Below are 13,641 nucleotides of genomic sequence, written 5' to 3'. Positions count from 1 at the left end.
ATAAAAATTTGAATCAGCAAACGGCAAATTACCATTTTCAACAACAAAACAATGGAGTGTGAATTTCCCATTTCTCTCCTATTTGTAAGAAAAACCCATTAAATACTTGAATATGAGATCAAATTTTAGTACTTAAGTGATCAGTTTCGACTGCAGTAGTGACATAAGGTGAGGAAATCATCAAAAAGCCCCGAAAAATTGCCGCAAAAACCGTTTCGTTGGTTTTTCTTTTTTTGTTGGGTGTTCGTGCGACGTGAAAAATCCATTTCTCGTCTCGGAGTGAATTAAAACAGCGAAAAAAGCCCGAAAATTGACGCCCCGTGAAGCAATTGACGAGATTTGATGCTGGCGACGAGGATTTTCATTGAGTTTCCGTGCCAAAAAGGGCTTTTTCACTTTGTACGACGAATTCGGCCATTTTCCATATATGTCCATGCACGTCGTACAGCAGTTGGGAAAAAAATGAAAATAGTAAAAAACCGAAAAAGTGAAAATTTTGCACAATGAAAAGTTGGTTCAAGCGATTTTGAAGCAAAAACCGCCAAAAGATCTTCAACGAAGAGGAAAAAAGTCCCAAAAATCGGATAAAAAGCACATTTTTGCGATTATTTAGCAATAACTGAAAATAATAACAATAAATTGTGTGTGTTTATGGTTCAATTGAACGACGTGCCTCGTTCGCTGAAGTCATGCAGCTCCGTAGTGTGTAATAATATTGATTTGCATTTTTTGTGCATTCAACCGTTTGTTCGTGTAACAATAATAATTTCTCTCTCTCCAACTACTTTTGCGTGTCTTCTTCTTTTAATTTTTCTGACTACAACTTTTCGTTTTGTTTTTAATTGTTCCAGGTAGCGAAAACAAAAGTCAACAGTAGACAACCCCTAAAAGTAGCAAAGCAAAAAAAAATAAATAATTAGCGAGGAAAACAAAAAAAAAATTAAAAAATGGATGCAATACGAACGAGGACGATGGATATTCTGCCAATACTCCAAGAACGCGTTGCCATCTTATGCGGCAGGGATCTTAATAATAAGCCAATTGTGTGTTTTCCTGCAACGTCAAAGCGTGAACGGATGAAACCGGAAGACTTGCGTAGACTCATTACGTATCTAACAAGTATACCAAGGTAATTACGATGCAAATCGAGTGTGAGAACGGCAGTTTTTTAGTGCATTTTAACGAGATTTTTGCGGGAAAAAGTGAGATTTTGGTCTAAAATGTACCTGAATTGAAAGAAATTTCATGAAAAGTGAATTTAAACATTTTTTTGAATTTAAAAAAAATGAAAATTAGTTGAAGAAATTTTCAATTTTTGAAGAAAATCGAGGCTTTCAAAGTGTTATTTTTAATTAAAAATATTATTTTCAACGAAAAATTGTCATTTTTTAAAATAATTGTTTAAAATTTCTTATAAAAATGTCATTAAAAAACCAAAATTACAAAAATGTTAAAAAATTGTTAAAAAATTAAAGTGAAAGAGATTAAAATTCATAATTTATCAAAAATTTTGACATCTGTCAAATAAAAATTCAATTTTTTTTTGTTAAAATAAAAATTTTCAAAACTAAAGTTATAAAATTCATGAAAATTGACACAAAATTAGATAAGAATTGTCAAAAAAGTGAATTTTTCTAAAAATTTTGACACCTGTCAAAAAAAAATTTTCTAAATTTCAAAAATTTTTAATGAAATTATGATTGAGATACAAAATTTTATCGAAATTATTTAAAAAAGTAACAGCGAAAATTTTAAAAATTAATTCTAAAATGGTTTTTAATCAAAATTTTGACATATGTCAAACATGAATTTTCAGAATTTTATAATTTTTTTAATGAAATTATTATCAAAATACAAAATTTAATTGAAATTTGATAAAAAATAACAGAAAACATTTATAAAATTTATTAAAAATTAATTTTAAATAAAAATTTTGACATCTGTCAAATATAAAAGTTCAAATTTTTTGTGAAAACAAAAATATTGGAAACAAAAGTTAAAAATTTCATGAAAATTGGCAAAAAATTAGATAAAAATTGTCAAAAAAGTGAATTTTTCTAAAAATTTTGACACCTGTCAAACATAAATTTTATGAATTTCATAAATTTTTAATGAAATTATTATAAAAATAAGAAAAACCAACGAAATTTGACAAAAAATAAAAAATAACCTAAAATTTAAATCTAATCGATTTTTATGCAAATTTTGACATCTGTCAAAAATGACAGTTTAAAATTTTTAATAGAATTGATAAATTTTGAAACTTTACTCAAAAATTTCCATCAAAATATGTAGTAAAAATTCGACATAAAATTTATATTTAATTTTAAAAATTTGACGTATGTCATCTGTCAAAAAAGTGACAGCTGTCAAATTTTTTTTGATAGAAAATCAGTTTTTAAGTTAAAAATTATCAAGTTTGACCTTAAATTAATAAAATTTTAAATTTTTTGTTAAAATATATTTGACATCTGTCATTTTTTTAAATTTAAAAATTTTTTGAAATATTTTTCCGTTAAAAAATTTCGTTAAAATTCAAAAAATGCGCTCTTATAGATTTTTTTTCAAAGAAATTTTTTAACGAATTTTTTTCCTTCATTTTCAGTGCCGAAGTAAAGTCGCAAGGTTTCACATTCCTGATAGATATGCGTAGCAATAGCAATACTGCCGCCACAACAAAAGCCATTCTCAAAGTGTTGCAAGAACATGTCGGACCCGAATTAGTATCTCACGTGATCATCATTAAATCCGATAATTTTTGGCATAAACAACGTGCGGCAATTACCAGCAGTCATAAATACAAATTTGAGGTAATTCTCAACTCAAAAGCACAATTTTGGCAACTCTTTTAATTTCTCTGATTTATTATGTAGATTTCATCGATTTCCATCGAGGCATTGCGAAAGTACATCGACGCATCGCAGGTGACATCGGAATTTGATGGTTTTCTGCATTACGACAATAACCAATGGATAGATTTGCGCTTGTCGCTCGAGGATTTCATGGAGAAGACGTTGGATGTGCTCGACAAAGTCGACGATTTGCAGGAGGATATTTCGAGTGCAGATGTCGCGGAAGATTCGGGCGGCGCAAAACATCGCGTCGACAATCACAACGCCATGAAACACAAAATCCTCAAGTTGCCAATTGACGAACTGGAGCTCCTGAGTCAAAAACTCATCCATAAGCTGACGAATTCGGGGCGACAAGACGACGCAGCAAGTGCTTCGAATGCTCCGAGCGGCGGGGGAGGGGGCGGGAACGCAAGTAAAGATGCAAATCCCGATATCGCAGCGTCGCTAAATCAAGTTTTGCAACAACTCGACTCTGTGCGAAATGCTCAGCAGCAACTTTTGAACATGTGGCAACACAAAAAAATCAAATTAGATCAGTGCTTCCAACTCCGCTTGTTCGAACAGGATTGCGAAAAGATGTTTGACTGGATTTTGCACAATCGCGATGTTTTTCAGGACACCTACGTCGAAATTGGGAACGATTATCGCATGGCAAAGTCACTGCAAGAGGAACATCAACGCTTCAACATGACCTCGATGAATGTTTGTGTCAACATCAATCGGATACTCGCAGTTGCCAATCGACTTATCGAAGGCAATCATTATGCGGCGTCGCATATTCGCACGTTAGCTAGTCGTTTGGATAAGGTATGGAAGGATTTTGCGGCGGCGCTTGACGAAAGAACGCAATTGTTGCAAATTAGCGTCGTTTTTCATCACAAAGCAGAGCAATATAACAATAGTGTGGCTTCGTGGGCAGCTGCTTGTGAGGCATCGTCAATACCAACGCCATCTGATGTCGAAAGTCTCGAAACGGCGATCAGAACGCATCAGTCGTTGTACGAAGCGATGTGTCAGGCATATACAGAAGGTAAGAAAAATTTTAAAAGATTTTAAATCTTAAAAATTTCTAAAAAAAAATTATACCTATATACCTATATATGTACCTATATACAAAAAATATCCGCCATTTTGTTTTGCACGTGTTGTGATTTTTTAAGGTTAGGTTAGATTTTACAAAATTTCCCGCCAAAATTTCTTTTTTTTCATAAAATAAAAAAAATTTTAGATTTTGCTCCAAATGGATAAAAATTTGTCAATTTTTTCATTTTTAAAATTTTATGCTCAAAAAATTTTTTGAAACTGAAAAAAAAATTTTTTGACATAGTTTTGTTTTAAAAACTAAATCAAGAGCAATCAAAAACTGTGTCAAAAACTGTGTCAAAGCAATTTTTGTCAAATCTTGCTCCAAATGGATAAAAATTTGTCAGAGGGCTCTAATTTATCATTTTTAATCATTTTATAACTCAAAACTGCCAAAAAATTGAAAAAAAAAAAAATTTTTGACCGCCAATTTTTTTTTTACATAAATCAAGAGAAAAATTGTTTTAAATGAAAAATGTGTCAAATTTTTGTAAAATCTTGCTCAAAAAAAAATTTGTCAGAAATTTATCATTAAACAAATTACAACTTGCCAAAAAATTGAAACTTAAAAAAAAATTTTTATTTGACATAGTTTTGTTTTTAAAACTAAATCAAGATTTTAGTAAATTTCAAAAATTTCTGAAGTATATTCTTCAACTTTATATCAAGAACTATGAAAATTAATAAAGATTTTCATAATTTTGAATCTCGAATTTACAATCGATTTATTTTCTGTTGACATAACCTCAAAATTTCGCCATATTAAGTTTTTCAAAAAGATTCTTCTTTCTTTTCTTTAACTTGTCAAAAACTTGTTTTTCTCTTGTTCCAAATTCATCAAAATTCAAGGGGCTATAATTTACCTTCGAATTCATGAAAAAATAAAAAATTCATAAAAATCATAAATTATATATTTACAAATTTGAGCTATTTCCTATCATATAAATACTAAAAACTACCTTAAACTAAATTTCATGAGACTAAAAGTGACACGAACTATCACTCGTTTTCACAATTGGCACCATTTGATCAAGAGCATAAGTAACAGCGTCATGAATTGACGGAAAAAGTTTAAATTTATCGGATTTAACTTCCGATATCCCGCATTTCATCATCATTTCGTAAACAGGACCTTTTAAAAAAATCAAAAAATTATTCTCTAAACTTAACAATTTAACAAAAAAAAAAACTTACATGATGATCCAGCGATAAAAACAGCAATCGCTTGTTTCTGATATTCTTTTATCAAAGTCTTCAGAAAAGTGACTCCAGATGAGTCGATATAACTCAATGCTGAGAAATCCAATATCAAATACTGCAAAAGTGCTTCTTTTGGAACATCTGATGACTTTTGATGTCTTTCGGCGAAGTTTTAACCATTTCCTGAAGTTCAGCCTTGAAAATTGCTCGAGAACAGAAGTTCAGGCATCCGCAAAAATGGAAGATTTTCACGCCATCAACTTCGACAGCAGTTGGGTAACGGGCAACATCCAAATAGAGTTCAGTATTTGGAATTTTGCCAAGAATGCAGGAGTAGGGACGCATGCCTTTGAAAAAGATGCACGAAATACTGAGCAAAACGCCAACTAAGAGACCGATGTCGATGGAAACTATCACGACAGTTAAGAATGTTCCGAGCCTGTTGATGAAATTTTGATTAATTTCTAAATTTTTTAAGAAAAAATAATTTTTTACCATAAAAGTGCATCCAATTTACTCAATTTCCAAAAACTAAAGAATTGTTTGACTTGCCAAAGGAGTCCTTTTAAGGCAACGATGATAATACTCGCAATACAAGCTCTTGGAAGAGGTTCAAAGATGGGCGCAACCCATAAAAGTACGACAGCAAGGATTCCGCATGAGACTAACGAAGCTACTTGAGTTTTTCCTCCTGTCGTGTGTTGAATATAACTTCTCGATAAAGAAGCTGCAACTGGCATACATCCAAAGAAGCTTCCAAAAACGTTACTTGCTCCCATAGCCAACAATTCTTGGTTGAAATTTATCTCATAGTTTGATTTTTGAGCAAGAATCAATCCCATCGACACTGAAGTTGCATAAGAAACGATCGCAATGACGAATCCATCGATAACGAGCTCTCTTGCTAATGATACTGACGGAGATTTTGGCTCAGGAAATCCTGTGGGAATGTCTCCAATGGTTTTCACAGCGTAATCTTCTTGAAAATGAAGAAGACTTGAAAGAAGTGTACCAACGATAACAACAATTAGTTCAATAGGCATCGGAATTGTCGTCTTTTTAGCTAAAATTGGTTTCAGTACTTCATTGTTCAAGATCAAAATGATCACAGAAACGATACTGATCATCACAGCGACATTGTTAAAAGTAAGAAATTTCTCCAAAATCTGTTTGTGTGTGAGAATAACCTCAAAATATCCCGTTACAGGTGTCAATTTGATCCCAAGCAAATCTTTAATCTGCGATGTCAAGACATGAATCGAAGCTCCCGTCGTAAATCCTGAAACTAAAGTCTCTGACAACAAAGACGAAGCTAATCCCAATTGCAAAAAGTACATCAACATTTGAAAAACTCCAACTACAAGACACAAAGCTGTTGCAATTTGAACAGGATCATATCCCGGATTTGCCACGAGTGCTTCAGCGAATGCATTTTGTGTTGAATTTCCTTTTATCGTAATTTCTTCCAAATTGGAAAGTCTTAATACGGATTTTCCAACCATCAGAGAGACAACTGCAAATGTTCCCATGGAATTGTGACGAGAAGTACCGAAAATGAAGTAGATCATTACAGGAAAGAATGCCATGTAGATTCCGATTATTGGAGGCACGTGAGCAAGTAAGGCGTATCCAATGCCTTGAGGTATGTGCATCACAGCAAGAGTCATGCCGCTGATAATATCGCCGGGAAGATCGTTTCTGACAGAATATTTCGGGAGCCATCTTACGACGGGAAACATGTTCATGAGACATTCAATTGGCGAGGTTTGTTTCAGTTTTGTTGAGATGTTGGAAAGAACTGAAAATGATAAAAAAAATGTTTATTGATTTTCAGAAAATATCAAAACGAGGAGATATATCAAAAACAAAACATCAAACATGGCAAAACAGACGAACTTGCTAAGAGTCAAACAAAGAATAACTTATACTTCACAAACATCAAAATGAACTGAATTATCCCAATAAGAAAATTTTAATTACATATCCTCAAAAATTTGAAAATTAATTGAGGTTATGTAACTTTTATTTTCTCATCTTGGGTTTTCTGTTCAATCTTTTACTTTATTCAATGAAACGCAATTCATCAAAAAAAAATCAAGGAAAAAATATCAGTTAAAGAAACGTGAAATGTCCCAATTTAACCTAATAAACAATAGTCCTTAAATTGTCAAAGTATCCTCCGTTAGAGAGCTGCGACTATAAAAGACGACTAACATCATATCATCCATAAAGCAAATTTTCAGATTGGATTAAGAACTATCAAATCGCATCACAATTTCCAAAAACGATGAAATGACCAAAATCTGTGATACAAGTGCAATGACTCTGACAAGATTGAACCAAAATATTTTCAACCTCAATTCGCAATGACGTCATATCCAATTTTTCTCGAAAATTTCAAACCATGAATCGTAAATATCACATGTTTGGCCCCAAAATTGTGAAACAAAAGCCTTTATTGTTAATTCCGCTCAATATTTTATCAGCTGTCAAATATTTTCAAACCGTCTGTCGCTATTTTCAAAAAAACATGGAAAGTCCCCTTGAAAACACTCATCCAGAACGTTCTAAAAATTTCTTCACAACTTATCATTATCTGGCTATCCTTGACGTCATAATTTCAAGGCAAAAAACCACTCAAAAGGTCACTGATCAGGAAATTTTATTTTAAATAATTCCGCGTGACACCTGACTACACAAAGAAATTCTTTCAAAAAAAAAATTTGACGTTGATTAGAGAGACACACCTTCATCCAATCGACACACCTTTCGCGCACTTGACTCGAGATTTAAAGGCGAAACTTACCACTTGTATGCGGGCGGCAATAATCCTGTTCGTTATTGAATTCCTCTTGTTGCTTTACGGGCTTTAAATGACTTGGTCTTGCACTCGCGTCGGATTGATCGACTTCCATTGCTTGGTTAACGTATCCGTTCATTCCGTCGTTTCCGTCAATTTGTCTCATTTTTTTTAAAGATTTTTATTTACAAATTCTGTAATACAGAAAAAAATTCATTCAAGTTTTTTTTTTCGTAGATCACTTTGATATTAAAATGTGAACGCGTTGAAGTCTTTTTGTATACTGAGAACTTTTTAGATATTCGCTTGATATTTATGCGAAACGAGTAATACAAAGTGAGATCTTAATTATTATTAAATATTTTTGTTATCATTCAGGCTCATTTAATTTTTTGTTGACAAAAAACAAATTCGAGTCTCTGATAAAAAAAAAAGAAATCTGACACGTTTGAGGGAAATCCTCTGCGAAGATATTTTTATCGCAGTGTCAACAATTGCAGCTTCCAGTTGGCAACATTTCTTATCAAAAAACAATGGGACTCCGGAGATTTAGTGCTCTCAGCAACAAAATTTGAATATCACTCGAAAATTTCCATTTCTTGTCTCCAAGAGAGAATTCTTGTTGTCTCAAAGATTTACGTCGTTGTCTACCTTCCGACGATAAGGAGCCAAATTTTATGACTCTTAACTTTAAAAATAAATTTTTCGTATTTATTGACTTAACTTAACGCGCGCGATAAAATACGACTTGACGCGGAGGCAAGGCAGCAAACAGAATCAAAAACAAAAACATATTTTTGTTTGTTACACGACTTAACTTGACTTTCCTTGAGCCTTGAGATGTAAAAATTTCTTGTCCTTGTACTGATATGCTTATTCTGTTCTTGATGATAAAAAAAAATGAATATTAAAAAGATCGACATTCAAATTTAATTGAAAGTGGTTAGTTGAGCATGTAAATGAGACAGAAACTATTGTCAACAACTAATAATTACTGTTTTTTGTCGTTTTATTGTATGTACTACCAGCTTGATCAACAACAAACGATTGACGTCTGTTTTTGTTTCAATAGTTTTCGGAACAACAAGGAAAGAGAGCGGGGGGTTTTTCCTGTCATGTGACAAAAAAGATGGATTTAACCGGTTATGAAGTTCAATGTAAAAACAGATTAAATGAAAGTGTTTGCTTAAATTAATTTTGCGAAAATTACATGATTGGGCAACACGTGCCGTTTTTTAGAAGTATTTGAACAGCTAAATGATTATTTAGGACAATGGAAAATTTTGGAGATTATAGTTGTGGAAAATTTTAAATATTAGATGATTTCTGATTTTGCTTAGTCACAAATTATTGGTTAACACTCAATTGAGTTATTTTATCATTCAAAAAATTTCATCAGGTTATGGGCCCAATTCATAACAAAAAAATTTATAAGGTTTATGAAATGATAAAAATTTTTGGTTTTTGAAGACTTAAAAATTATTTTTGAACTTCTCGATAGATAAAAATAAAAGCTTTTGTCTTGAGCTAAAATTTTAAGTCAAAATTAAAAACTTAAAATATCAAAAAATGTCAATTTTTCATAAAAAAAAATAATTTTTTATTTTAATAATTCTTTTAAAGGCGAAAATTCATTAATTTTTTTAAAATTTAAAAAATTAAATGAATTTTCTTCAAAAAATTAAAAAAAAAAAATCAAAAAAAAAAAAATTTTAATTAAAAAAATTAAATGAATTTTCTTCTTTAAAAATAATTTTTGAAAAAAAAAGAAATAAGTTTTTATAAAAAATTGGTATTTTCTACTTTTTTCACTTGAATTAATAATCACTTGAAAATTTTTGAAATTTAAAATATCATTTTTATTTTGTTTAAAATTTAATTGAATAGCTCAAAATTTTATTAGATTTTTTTTTTTTGTAAATTTTAAAATTATTTTTTTTTCTATTTTATGAAACCTTTCAATAAAATATTTCAAGTAATGTCTCAAAACCGGCTTCAGGCTAAATTTAAGCAAAGCACTTGACATTTTTTTCAGCAACTCTTCAACTTTATTTTTAAGAGTTGTAACCTAATTTTTTTTGTCACTCATCGCAAAAAAAATTAAACCTTAAATCATATTTCAAAACTACTTTCACTGTCGCGCGTCAATCGTCTGAACTACTAAACTTCCGTTATCAAAAAAAAACTCTTGACCAAAAACTAAATTTCGCAAGATCATTGCCCTCGATGCTACGTGAAGTCAATAATATCCGCATTTGACGAGGTAATTTGTCTCAAAACGTTAGTTCAACGTTCTAGTTTGCCTCCAAAAAAAAAACGTCGCGATGTTTTTTGTTTTGTTTCATTGATGCTTCTATGATTTATGGGCAACGGTCATATGATTCGCTAAAAACGGCACGTTATTGGATTCCGTTTTGTTATTTTTTTTTTGTATTTTTTTGGAAATTAATCATTTCGACTTTTCAACTTTGCTTTCTTTGTTCGCAAATATTTTTTTTTTTTCTTGAATATTTTAATTTTTTTTTTTTTTGAATCTCAAGTTTGTTGAAACTTGTGTCAATTTGTTCGATCTCACATTTTTTCTTATTTTATTATTTCTTGATCACGAGTTCTATTGTTGACACAAATGGGTCCGACGGTTTTTATTTTTTTTTTGTTATTTTAAGTAGTGTGGCATTACCGGTTATCTGAGTCACACGGCGAAGGCAGGAAAAAGTTTTTTTTTATTAAAAAAATTAAATTTTTGCTCGAATGAGTGTTAGCGTTTGTTTGGCACAACTGATAGTTAGATACTGTTCGATTAGTTCGCAAAACGACAAAATTTGTACTGTTTTGACGTGATCGACATGAACGCGCGCGATCGTATGCGCAATGAAATATGACGAATTAAGGTTATTACAATAATAGAAAATGTTTTTTAATTGTTTTTGACACGTTTTATGCAAAAGGCTTATGAAAAAAAATCTAAAAATTAAGAAAATTTTTTTTTGTGAAATTTTTTTAACTAAAAAAGTTAAAAATTCAAATGTTTTTGTGAATTTTTTTTTTGTAAATTGATAAAAATATTAATTTTAAAAATTTTTTCAAAATTTATTTAAATTTTTTTTTTTAAGTTAAAAAAAATTAAAAAAAGAAAATTTTTTAATAATTTTTAAAAATATTTTCTGAATTAAAATTATTTTTGTTTTTTTATTTTCAAAAATTTATTATTTTAAAAAATTAATTAAAATTATTTTAAAATTTAAAAAAATATTTAAAAAATTAATTAAAATTAATTTAAAAAATTATTTAAAAATATTTTCAAAAAATTAATTAAAATTATTTTAAAATAAAAAATTTAAAAAATTTATTTTAAAAAATTAATTAAAATTATTTTAAAATTTAATTAAAAATAAAAAAATTAATTAAAATTTAATTTAAAAAATTATTTAAAAATATTTTCAAAAAATTAATTAAAATTGTTTTAAAAAATCAATTAAAATTAATTAAAATTATTTTTAAACAATTAATTAAAAATATTTTTAAAAAATTAATTAAAATTATTTTAAAAAAATATTTAAAAATATTTATTTTAAAAATTAATTATAATTTTTTAAAATTTTTAAAAATTAAAAAAATTAAAATTATATTTAAAAAATCAATTTAAAATTTATTTTGAAAAAATTATTTAATTTATTTTAAAAAATTAATTAAAAATTTTTTTTAAAAAATTATTTTAATTAATTAATTTAAAAAATTTAATTAATTTTTTTAATTTTTTAATTTTTTTCAAAAAAAATAATTAAAGTTTTTAATATTTATTTAATAAAAATTTGATTCAAAAAAATTATAAAAAAAATCAAAAACATTTTAAATATTTGTACTTACCTCAAAATGTACTCATTTAACATTTTCACCCAACTAATATTTTTTTTTTGTTTTTATTTTTTTGCAGTTCACTCAACCAGCAAAAAGCTCCTGTACCAACTTGACCATCTCGTACAAGTGTGCAATCAACCCTTGAATGCCGACCTGAAAATTGGTTCGCGCGAAGGCAAAAAGAACAGCACGAATCCCGCAGCGGACTACAGCGAAGGAGCCTCCCACGTCTTGACTGTGATCCATCAAATTTTGGGACATCATCGCGTTCTCGAAAGCAAATGGCACACGGAAAAGTTGCGACTTCATCAAAAACTTGCTTTGCGATTATTTCAAGAAGATGTCAAACAAGTTTTGGATTGGCTGCAAAATCACGGCGAAGTGTTTTTACGCAAAAACAAGGGAATTGGAAGAAATTTACAAAAAGCGAGGATTTATCAAACGAGTCACGAGCACTTTGAGAATGTCGCCCAAAACACGTATCGCAATGCGGAAAAGCTCCTTGCCGCTGCCGAAGAATTGGCGCAATCGGGCGAAGTTGCGCCGCAGGAAATTTACAACGTCGCCCAAGAGTTGGAGAGTCAAGTGACGTCATTTGCGGAACGAGTCGAGCAGAGAAGAAGACATTTGGATCTCGCTGTGTTATTTTATTCGCACGAAAAGGACATCAGCGGATGGATCGAGCAACTTCACTTGGATTTGACGAACGACGAAACGATGCTGATGAACGAACATCTCGAAGGCACGGAACGTCTGCTCGAAACGTGCAAGCAACAAGAAGAAAGCACGCTAAAAACTTGCATGCAAACGCAGGCGCAAGGAGAAGCTCTTATCGCCGAACTAAGTTTGCAAGAAGGCGACGAATCAACAACTTCCATCAATTCCATCCAAGTAGCGCTCGATCGTCTTGCGAAAACGCGAATCGAACTCGAAAATCTCTGGGGCATGAGAAAAGTTCGCATCGACTTGTACTTGAGACTTCGAATTTTTGAACGAGATGCCCTTGAAGTTTCGAGTCAGCTTGAAATGTGGGCCGAAGAGCTGCAACATGCGGATCACACGACGCGCGACATCCAAAAATCCGAACAAATTTTGCGGTTGCACAACGAAACCGTGAATCAGATGCAAACGACAACGTTTCAAATGATCCAGCAAGGACAGGACTTGATTCAGGTCTTTGAGTCGTCGGGACTCATAATTATGGCGGATGCCACTCACAATAATGCTCAATCACGAATCTCTTATTTGCTCGAGTTTTTGCATGATCGCGAAGAGGATTTGGAACAACTAGCTGAATGTAAGAGAGTGAAACTCGAACAATCGATGCAATTGTGTCACTTTCAGAATGACGCCAATCAAGTCATTTCGTGGATTAAAAATGGCGAAGCGATGCTCCTTTCCAGTTTTGCGATTCCCAATAGTTTGCAGGTAAATATCCTAAAAATTAAAAAAAAAATGAAATTAATTTTGGCAAGTGCAATTTTTAAAAATGTTTCACATTTTATCTAAATTATTTTTTTTAAATATGCCTAAAAATGATCTTATATTAGTTAAAAATTATTTTTTGTTTATTATTTTTTATTTTTAAATACTTTTTTCATACATTCAAACATGAAAAATTTTTAATTTGAATTTTTATTAAATTTTTAATTTGAATTTTTATTAAATTTTAAATTTTTTTAAAAAAAATTTAATTTGAAATTTTTTTTCAATTTTTGATTTAATTTTTTTTTAATTTTTAATTTGAATTTTTTTTTTTTAAATTTTTTTAAAAAATTTATTAAATTTCAAAATAAGGATTCAAAAATAAATTTTTCATAAGAAAAAATTTAAAAGCAAATTCAT

General features: G+C 30.1%; 2 protein-coding genes across 3 annotated transcripts in view; one reads left to right on the top strand and one right to left on the bottom strand.

Moving 5' to 3' along the window:
• The first annotated feature begins 45 nt into the window (after positions 1 to 45).
• Positions 46 to 13,641, top strand: part of LOC134832405 (triple functional domain protein) — a 40,827-nt gene continuing 27,231 nt past the window's right edge. The window contains exons 1-5 of one of the 2 annotated variants that reach the window (XM_063846416.1): positions 46 to 168; positions 852 to 1,129; positions 2,606 to 2,810; positions 2,874 to 3,885; positions 11,873 to 13,224. In XM_063846416.1, coding sequence (XP_063702486.1) covers positions 948 to 1,129; positions 2,606 to 2,810; positions 2,874 to 3,885; positions 11,873 to 13,224 — 2,751 coding nt within the window. In that variant the 5' untranslated portion in view covers positions 46 to 168; positions 852 to 947. The remainder of the gene's footprint in view (positions 169 to 851; positions 1,130 to 2,605; positions 2,811 to 2,873; positions 3,886 to 11,872; positions 13,225 to 13,641) is intronic. The other variant, XM_063846419.1, reaches the window with a different exon arrangement.
• On the bottom strand, positions 4,867 to 8,203 carry LOC134830298 (solute carrier family 26 member 6-like). Its single transcript, XM_063843725.1, is given in 5 exon segments — positions 4,867 to 5,070; positions 5,133 to 5,291; positions 5,294 to 5,577; positions 5,634 to 6,936; positions 7,945 to 8,203. Coding segments are annotated over 5 exon segments (2,058 nt in total). The 5' UTR covers positions 8,105 to 8,203; the 3' UTR covers positions 4,867 to 4,918.

Source organism: Culicoides brevitarsis, chromosome 2 (genome assembly GCF_036172545.1).
Source record: "Culicoides brevitarsis isolate CSIRO-B50_1 chromosome 2, AGI_CSIRO_Cbre_v1, whole genome shotgun sequence".
Taxonomy (NCBI): Eukaryota; Metazoa; Arthropoda; class Insecta; order Diptera; family Ceratopogonidae; genus Culicoides; species Culicoides brevitarsis.
The sequence above is the reverse complement of the archived record's forward strand: the minus strand, read 5'-3'. Positions and strand labels throughout refer to the sequence as shown.